Source organism: Bos mutus, chromosome 29 (assembly GCF_027580195.1).
Source record: "Bos mutus isolate GX-2022 chromosome 29, NWIPB_WYAK_1.1, whole genome shotgun sequence".
In the NCBI taxonomy this organism is placed as follows: domain Eukaryota; kingdom Metazoa; phylum Chordata; class Mammalia; order Artiodactyla; family Bovidae; genus Bos; species Bos mutus.
The window spans coordinates 36,945,616-36,955,731 of record NC_091645.1 but is presented as its reverse complement, the minus strand read 5'-3'; the positions used below and the strand labels follow the sequence as shown (position 1 = coordinate 36,955,731).

The following is a 10,116-nucleotide window of genomic DNA, read 5'->3' as shown; positions in this document are numbered from 1 at the left end:
AACTAGACTGATAGCTCGATTAAGATAAATACCACTTGTGTCTTGATCAACTTTGACTTTCCACCATCTAACTCAGACACCAGCACATGTGTCTTCCCTGTTGATATAAAATATCTTGTGGATGCATATGGCACTTCTTCCAATACTGAAATCATGCAATTGAAATACTGCTCTGCCCTAAATCTTTGATGCAGATTGACATCATAGGTGCCCCTGATCTCTGCCATTACACCCACTACCTAAAGCCACTCATATGTCCTTGGGCTGCCTCTCAAGCCTCCACTTTTCCATTTGACCTCTTTTCCTCCTAGCAATCAGCTCTCCAATGAGGACAGCAAACCATACCTCATGAAGTGGCAAAGCAGACCACGTGAGATCATGAATGTCTAGCATGGCCCCTGTATTCATTTTTATGGTGTTCTTAGCAGTTATTTTCTCCAGGTTGGCAAGTTTCTCCACACCTAGATGTCCATGCACTTCATTTTGGTTTTCCAGCCAAGCCTCAAGGAAGAGATCACAGTAGAATTCTCTGTATTCTGAAGAATTTTCTAAGATCATTCACCAAAGACAATGATGGAGATAAAAATTTTATCAAGAACTTTGTATTTTATCAGATCCATTAGTGCCCTAAAGCGGACAATTAGGGCAGGTTAGAGCACATATAACTAGAAGCTCCTGGTCACCACTGCATGTCAAGGAACTAAAGCTTCCCTGAGTACTTGGAGCCAGGAAAGAAGCATGAAGTGGCTTGTGCTCCTCGGGCTGGTGGCCCTCTCAGAGTGCATAATCATGTAAGTATGGGGACTGTAAGTGGCATCATCTTCCTTTCTGGGTTAGAAAGAAATGGAATATTTCCCTGATAGTCTTAAGGTTCAACTCTTACTTATTGATAAGCACCTTCTATAGGTACTTATTCTTGCTTCTTTAGCCTTGGGCTTCACAGGTAGTGCTAATGGTAAAGGACCCACGTGCAAATATAGGAGATGTAAGAGATGCAGGTTCAATCCCTGGGTCGGGAATATCCCCTGGAGAAGGACATGGCAACCCACTCCAATATTTTTGCCTGGAGAATCCCACAGGCAGAGGAGCCTGGCAGGCTGTGGTCCATAGGGTCATATAGAGTTGGACATGACTGAAGGGGCTTAGCACGCATGCAGACATCTTGCTATAGAAACTGTGGGTCCCAAGGGTTGAGGTGTAGGTTTGCATGGTTGCATAACTCTTGGGACCCCATCATGTGGTGACCTGCTGAAAATGGAAGACCTTGCAATTGTTTAGTGCACAACCTGTACAAATGTATGTGTGGTCCTGTGGAATAGCATTTTTGTACATTTTATTCTAGGTGTCCTCTCTGTTCTCTCTCTACTTCAGTGTGTATATGTCTATGTCTGCATCTCGGCATCTCTCTAATTTATCTCTCCATCTCTTTCTTGGAAGTCTCTGTGAGTGCAGATCTCTCCATGTTGTTTTCTCTTCTTTTAATTTTTCAGTTTTGACTCATCCTTGCTTCTTTAGCCTCTTAATTTCCCTAATTTGTTTCCTATCTTCTGGATTCTTCTCTCAACCCTCTGTTCCATTTCTATTGGAGAAAGATTGGGAGAGCTACTTCTACATTGTTTTATATCTGAAAGCAGTGTGACCACAGCCAAGTGACAAACTCTTTGAATTTCAGATTCTTTCCCCATAAAATTAGGATAATGATCCCCTTCTACAACCTTCTTCCCTGAGCTTCCTGAGAACAATACAGTGGGATGGCAATAGGAATACTAACAGCTGTCATTGTTGAGATTCACTATATATCAGATACATTATATCCATCACTTCATTTATCTCCCAAATTTTCTATATGGAGGATGGGAATCATTACATTCCACCTTTTTACCCAGGGGTAAGCTGAGAATCCAAATGGTCTTACCCAATGTTACACAACAGAACCTGTATTTAAACCTACACCCTTGCCATGGTATTTGCATGGCATTCTGATAATAAGGTGACATTCATAAAAATGCTTGGAAAATACACAGTGTATTACAATGACAGTTATACCTTAACACAGACAGCTAATGGTATCTTCTCCTTTGTTTCTTTTCCTAATCCTCCGTGAAAGTTTGCCTCTAAAGAAAATGAAGACCTTGCGAGAAACCCTGAGGGAAAAAAACTTGCTGAACAATTTCCTGGAGGAACAAGCTTACAGACTGTCCAAGAATGACTCCAAAATAACTATTCACCCGCTGAGGAACTATCTGGATGTGAGTTTGTTGGGAGGATGGCTCTCACAGCGCCCCCTGGTGCTCTGGCCTAGCACTGAGGTTCTTCTGGAGGTGGCAGATGGGATGTTGGGGCTGGGGCTCCTGCAGGAGGCAGAAACACTGGGGAACAGGAACCCCATTCCAGAGGAGAAGGCATTCTCATCCACAACTCTTGGTCTGTGGTGACTGGGCCCAGCAATGACCAGGTGGCAGGTAAACATCCATTTCTGTGTCAAAGATGTGTCATTAGTTTGAGGGAGATTGTTCCTTCTGAACTAAGTGAGCCACTCAGTTACAGATGAAGGGTGAGCCATCTCTAGTCAAAAGATAAAGCCAACTGCAAAGCAATTGTGAATCCCCAGGCAGAAGAATTCAACTTCCACAGATGCAAGAATAACAGCAGGAAAAAGTTACTGAATCCTTATTCTGTGTAAGGCCATAAGAATCTAACACTGTGGATGTTGTTATTAGATTAGAAAAAAGAGCACATTTTGTCTTCAAGATTGTGCAGGCAGCCTGAGGGATAGGCAAAGAGTAAATATATGACAAATGAAAGGGTCACCTGTGCAGTGTTTATTGGATGTTGTCTGAGTTTAGAGGGAGTGGCTGGGATTGATCAAGGAGACCCTCCTGGAGAAGGGTGTGCACAGACTGGGTTTGAAGAGGAGACTAGAGAGCTTCTCAAATGAAGGCACCAGGACTTCCCTGGAGGTCCAGTGCTTATGACTCTGGGCTTCAAATGCAGGAGGTACTTTTTCAACCCCTGGTCATAGAGTGAATATCCCACACACCACGTGGTGCAAGAAAAAATATCAAATGCAGGCACCTCTGAGAACAAAGGCTGTGAGCTGCATGGTGATTGGAAAGTGATCTCAGAAGACATGTGACACCCAGAGGGAGGCAGCAGTGTGGGAATCGAGGGGAGCCAGATCTGCACTAACCCACCCATCTTGGTCCCCACAGACTGCCTACGTGGGTAACATCACCATTGGAACACCCCCTCAGGAGTTCCGGGTCGTCTTTGACACAGGCTCAGCTAACTTGTGGGTGCCTTCCATCAGCTGTGTCAGTCCAGCCTGTTGTGAGTACAAACACCCTCCAACCCACCCATCTTTTACTTGCCCTCCACCCTTCTCCACCCTTCTCTCCACCCTGAATCTCCCTCCACCCTTGGCACCTGACTGACACTCATCTCTTGTGTCTGCAGATACACACAAAACCTTCAATCCTCAAAATTCTTCCAGCTTCCGGGAAGCAGGCTCGCCTATCACCATCTTCTATGGATCTGGGATAATTCAGGGATTTCTTGGCTCTGACACCGTTCGGGTAATGTGGAAACAAAAGCTGAGTCAGGACTGACTATGGAGTGACCACTGCTTACAAAACAGATACAGGACCAGCTGGCAGGACCATCCTACCCTAACTCCCATAGATATTGGCCATCTTACCCACAGGATCCTGTCCCTGGGAGACAGTCTCCATAGTGACACACAAACAAATGGATTAGCTAACACAGAGAGTTGCTTGGGCTGTGGACTTGCAGCTCCTCTGCCCATGAGCAGCTCAGGGTTCATTTTGCTGGGAGCCAGAAGAGGGGGAAAAGCACCAACTTTTATATTCTCAGACTGTGCCAGGCACTTTCGTGGTAATAACTTGTTTAAACCTGCAACAACCCCACACAGCAGGTGCGTTGATTAGCTAATGATACAGATGAGGAAACTGATGCAGACAGCAAGGGCTTGCTGAGGTCACAGGTGTGGTAAGCGGTGGAGCTGGGCTGGCTTGTCAGGACTGAAGCTGGTGGTGGGTGTTTGGGGAAAGGATAAAACTGATCTGGGGACCCTGGGTGCAGTCAAGCACTTCAGGTATCCAGGGTGGATAATCAGGAGGGGCAGAGATGTGGTGGTGGGTGTTTGGGGGAAAGGTGGGCCTGATAAATCAAGCACTGTGTTCTCCAGACGGATAAGAAGGAGGGACTGAGGGGCCTTTGGGAGTCTAATAAAACCTATAGCCTCCCTCCCCCAAAGTACCTGAGTAGTTCACATTTCTCTTTTATTTTCTCTCTCTCTCTCTCTCATACACACTCACACAAACACACATATACCCCCAAAAGGTATTTCCCAGGCAGTAATTTCATAAGAACCCTGCCAGCAACATTGTATAATGGACTTCTGTCTTTCTGGGCAGATGCAGAACCCAAAATACATTACCATCAATTCAGTCCATTTCTGTCATCAGTTCAGAGAGACGCCAGAGAAGGCTCTCCTGCTCTTTACTCATTTTGTCCACAAGGGGACACCATTGGGTCCTGGCCTGACTCTTGGTTGCCCCACCTGTACAGAAGGCATGAGGCCAGTTTGACTCACTCAGACGGTGTTTTTCAGAGGGGCAGATGTTTTATTTTATTTACCCATTTTAATTGAACCTAAATTACTTTACAGTATTGTAATGGTTTTTGCTATACATTGACATGAATCAGTCATGGGTGTTCCTGTGTTCCCCAACCTGAGACCCACTCCCCATCCCATCCCTAGAATCATGCCAGTGCACCAGCCCTGAGTACCCTGTCTAAATCCACAGACCAGAACAATGGAGTGGGTCTTTCCTTCTCCAGGCTGAAAATGAAAAATCTGAAAGTCACAGTCAGAGGACACTTTTAAAGACCCCCATGGATCTCTGCAGTGCTAATGGCATCTCTTCCTCAGCCCAAGCCTAGACCCACTTAACAAACCTTTATGTGGGAACACTCTTCTCGCCCACAGATCGGGAACCTTGTTAGCCTTAAACAGTCGTTTGGCCTAAGCCAGGAGGAATATGGGTTTGATGGTGCACCCTTTGATGGCGTCCTGGGCTTGGCCTTTCCCTCCATCAGCATCAAAGGTATCCATCCCCATCTTTGACAACTTGTGGTCGCAAGGTGCCTTTTCTGAGCCTGTCTTTGCCTTCTACTTGAACACGTAAGTCTGAGCTGGACAATCCCTCTCTCCAAATTAGTTTTAAGATGCTTTCAGTTGCATGAAAATTATGCAACAATTGATACAGAAGTATCCTGAGAGATAATCTAACCCAGGATAACTATGGCCCCAGGGCCCCACCTGGCTTCACCACTGGCTTTTATAAATAAAGTTTTATTGGTACACAACCATGCTCCTGGATGCAAGAGCTGGGGCTTGGTGTAGGGGGTGAGCCAAAAGGAAGACTAATGCAAGGTGTCAGGATACAAGTTGGAAGAAAAGGCAACAGGATTTGCTGATGAATTTGACATGGAAGGAAAGAGAGGGAAGGTGGAAATCTTTCCTTCTCACTAACATTTCACTGGGCACCCAGGACCAGCTAAACAATTTTCAGGAGTCAGTGCAAAATGAAAGAGTGGGACCCAAAACAAAAGTGTGGGACTTTCTTTTTTCAACAACTATTGGGAATTTCAAGACAGGGAGAGCAGAGGTGGGGGCCCTGCTGAGTGTGGGGCCCAATGGACAGCACAGGTCACAGGCCAGTGAAGCCAACCCTGGGTGACTTGAAGCCACACCCTTGGTGTTTTCAGGCCTTGATTTTTCTGAAAAAAATACAGGCTGGACAAGGGGGAAGCCAAAACCCTTCAGCACACTGACCTCTGAGGGTATCTCTGAGCACTCAGGTCACAGGAGGTCCAGGGCCTCTTCTGAAGACTGAATGGATAGAGACCTAGCCAGGTGGCCCAGGCTTCTAACCTCCTTTGTGCCACTCATTAGCCAGCGACCAACCTCAGTCTGGTTCTCAATTGCTCCTAGACCTCGATTTCTGCATCTGTACATGGGGCCTTATTAGGGCCTTGATGGGTGGACAAGCACAGCTCTCAGACAGTGCTGTTGTTACTGTCCTCAAAGATCTCCCCCTCTCCTCTCTCTACAGATGCAAGCCGGAGGGCAGTGTGGTGATGTTTGGTGGGGTGGACCACCGCTACTACAAGGGAGAGCTCAACTGGATACCAGTGTCCCAAACTCGCCACTGGCAGATAAGCATGAACCAGTAAGCCTCTCCTCTCTGGGTCACCCCAAGTGATGCTCCCACATCTGTACATGGACACAGACAGACACACAAATGCACTCCCAGACACACAATCAACAGACATACACACCAACCACTACAACACAGACAGACACACAGGCACACATGCAAAGACACTAGTAGGCACATATAAAAATGCATAACCAGCCAGAGACACACAAGTACACACAGAGCCACATATGAATACACACATAAACAAACACAGAAACACAAAGATACACAAACCACCCATGGGTTCATAATCACCCCAGGCCTCCTGCCCAGGGCTCTGAACAGGGTCCATCACAGGGTCCAGAAAGGCCTGTGCAGCTGTGGGAGGACTGCACCCCTGAGTGTGAGGTGGGGAGCACGGTTATAGGACTTTACAGTGTGATGAAAAGAGGATCAGGGAGAATTTCCTCAGCCTGAACAGAGCTGTGATAAGATGACCAACTGTCCAGGGCTACATGGGACCAAGGAAGTTCTCAGCACAGATAAATGTCAGTTTAAAAACAGGGAAAGTCCTGAAGAAATGGGGAAAACTGGTCTCCTTAGGGAGAAGCTAGCCAGCAGTGGAGAGAGGTTGGCCACAGTCTTGGGACCCAAAAATGACTCATAAAAAGAGACACCCCACGTCCCTGGGCACACATGGGGCAGGGGTTATAACTGAGAGAATCAGGAAGGTGGGATCCAGGAGTGGCTTGAAAAGAAGAGGCAATAATTGATGAGATTCTGTGTTTGACCCTCAGATAAAAGCTTACCTGTCCTTTGAGGTTCTGTGTCTAGTCAGGTATCACCTGGTCAGGGTCTCAGTGTCTGAGCCCAGTGAGGGGGTGCTGCTCAGAGACATCCCCTCCCAGGGCAGCAGGTCTCCCCACCCCTATGAGAATCTGCTGCCACAGGGACCTCCATCTTTACTGTGTGTTTGTCCCATTGTTGGTGAGACATCAGATATACCTCTCTGGATGGTCTTCATTATTATTTTCACAGTCTTCATTCACTCATTCAACAGACAAGCATTGTGCATCCACTGTGTGCCAGGCACTTTAGGATGTGATGAGAATAAAACTTGTCCTCACATCTAAGAAGGCAAATGTACAAGAAATGACACACACACAGAGTGAATTGTCACTTTGGTACATACTAGACATGAGGAAGGGGTCATGAGAGAGTGATCTCCCAAGACAGGTCTGATATCCTCTGGAGAAAAATGATTATTCTTGCCTAAAGAACAGGACAGAGGAGCCTGGCTGGCTACTGTCCATGAGGAGAACTTGGCGACTAAACCACCACCACCACCAGACCTGAGGAAGGGTCTATAGAAAGTAACCAAGAGAGGAGACTGATACACACTGGGGGAAAGACTTCCCTGGAACCATGACAGTTAAGCTGGAATCTGGAAGATGAGGAGAAATTAGCTAGTCAAAGGGAGGGGGCTCTTCTAGGAAGGAAGACCAGCTTGTGTCAAGGTATAAAAGAGCCTGGTGTATTCAAGTGCTGCATTCAAGGATGTCAAGGAAGGTGCTGTGATCAAGAGCAAAGGAAAAGTCAGGGCAAGAGATGAAGCTCTGTTCAGGAGACAGTCAGGGAGGGGCAGCTGTGAGGGAGCTTTCCACATGACCCTGATGCCCGCTTTGTCCTACTGTCTCTCAGCATCAGCATGAACGGGAATGTTACTGCTTGTTCTCGTGGATGTCAGGCCCTTTTGGACACCGGGACATCAATGATCCACGGCCCAACAAGACTGATCACCAACATCCACAAGCTCATGAACGCCAGGCACCAGGGTTCTGAGGTGAAGGGTCATGCCACAGGGTCACTCCCAGTCTCCCCACATAATAAGGATCCTCTGGGCCAACCTCTCTCCTTCTCTCTAACAGTATGTGGTTTCATGTGATGCCGTCAAGACCCTGCCTCCTGTCATCTTCAACATCAATGGCATTGACTATCCACTGCCCCCTCAAGCCTACATCACCAAGGTGAGGGGCCATCCCTGAGGGTTTGTTCTCTAAATTGGGGTTTGCAGGAACCTTGGGCTACTGCTGGGAGGAGGGCACCCTCTGCAGGCCAAACCACACCATTGCAGATGCTGCTGAGCCCCTGTGGCTGGGCCAGCACCTCCCACAAAATCAACCACTTGAGAGTAGAGGACAGTCTGGGACATCCATCCTCCTGAAATAAATATGGAGACACCACTCCATGATGACATGGTGGGAGTCACAAGGAGAGGGGAACACTAAGGGCCTCTGCCCTCATAGATCTTCAGTTCAACTAGACCCCTCAGATGCAGGAACTCAGAAAGTCAGCTCTAGGGATCCCTAAAATAGGACATGTGACAAGAGGGGTTGGCTGGTGGCAGTCCCTGTGTGCTCCCCCACCATAATGATTAACAGTCTCCCTTTCCTTATTGAAATTGTCCCAGTTACAATAAATTACATGGCTACCTTAGACCTTGACTGCAACTTCCCCTTGCTAAGTCCCAGTTTCCCCCTCTGTGAGTCAGGGCTACCTGACCCCTCTGTGGGGAGGTTGGATGCTAAGGTGATTAAAGGGTGCACAGTGACTGCTCAGCCCTGACACAGGGTGGAGGCTTCACGTCAGCTCCCTGTGGGAGTTCAGAGCAGGCTGTTGGGCTCAAAGAAGGCTTTGAGGAAGAGAGGGAATTGCAGTAATTCTAAAACCCCTGACTCATGGCACCATAGGGAGGCCTGCTTGGGTCTAGGCAAATCTGCCCTGGGTTCCATGCAAATGGCACCCCACAGTGCTCTGCAAAGGGACCCTGGGACTTATTAGGGGTGATGAGGACTATGGACCGACAGGTGGGGATGGAGACCAGAATAAGTCACCCAGCCAAGCCTGGAGTGGCCAAAGGCTGAGTGTGGGTCCAAACAGGCTTCTCAGAGGGGCTGAGCAAAGGCTTAAAGAATGTGTTGTGAGCGCTGCTTTGAATGTATTTAACATGTATAACCAACAGTGAGCTACTGTATAGCACAGGGAACACTGCTCAATGTAAGGTGGCAGCCTGGATGGGAGGGGTGTCTTTGGGACAAGGATACATGTATATGTATGACTGAGTCCCTTTACTGTCCACCTGAAACTCAAATACTGTTAATCAGCTATACTCCAAAACAAAATTAAAAGTTAAAAAAGAGCAGTTTTGGGGACCCAGGAGAAGAACAGACATTCTCTGCAGAGAAAACAAGGAGCAGGGGTCAGAAGGAAAGAAACAGAGTGTGAGGAGAACTAGGAGACACTCTCTTGTTCTTTTCTAAAAAAACTGTATTGCAGTATAGCTGATCTTCAGCATTGCCTTAAGTTCTGCTGCACAGCTAAGTGATTTAGCTGTACATATACAAATATATATATTCTTTTTCATTAGTTAGTCAATAAATATTGAATATAGTTCCTTGCTCTAGAAGTAGGACTTTGTTGCTTATCATTCCTCTGTATATTATTTTGCATCTGATCATTCCAAACTCCCAATCCTCCCCTCCCCACACTCCTGCCATATTGCAACCACATGTCTTGGCCCTTTTTGGTTTTGGATGAACCCTCATATCCCCAGCTGCTGAGAAAATCACCTGATACTTACCAAAAAAGGGAAATAAAACCAAGAAGTATGCCAGGTCTGGATATTGAGGAGGGAGTAGCAGGTAAGCACACAGGCTGACTGGTGTGTGTCTCTAACTCCCCAGGATCAAAACTTCTGCCTTAGCATCTTTCAAGGGGGCACAGAAAATAGCTCTCCAGACACCTGGATCCTGGGTGATATCTTCCTGAGGCAGTACTTCTCAGTTTTTGATCGAAAAAATGAAGGATTGGCCTGGCTCCGGCAGTGTAA

General features: G+C 47.1%; 1 protein-coding gene across 1 annotated transcript; it reads left to right on the top strand.

The window, feature by feature from the left end:
• Positions 1 to 705: 705 nt before the first annotated feature.
• Positions 706 to 10,116, top strand: LOC102284375 (pregnancy-associated glycoprotein 2). The gene is given in 11 exon segments (XM_014482408.2): positions 706 to 791; positions 2,108 to 2,249; positions 3,213 to 3,330; positions 3,457 to 3,575; positions 5,012 to 5,131; positions 5,133 to 5,206; positions 6,141 to 6,257; positions 7,929 to 8,070; positions 8,156 to 8,254; positions 9,971 to 10,085; positions 10,088 to 10,116. Coding segments are annotated over 11 exon segments (1,128 nt in total). The 5' UTR covers positions 706 to 738.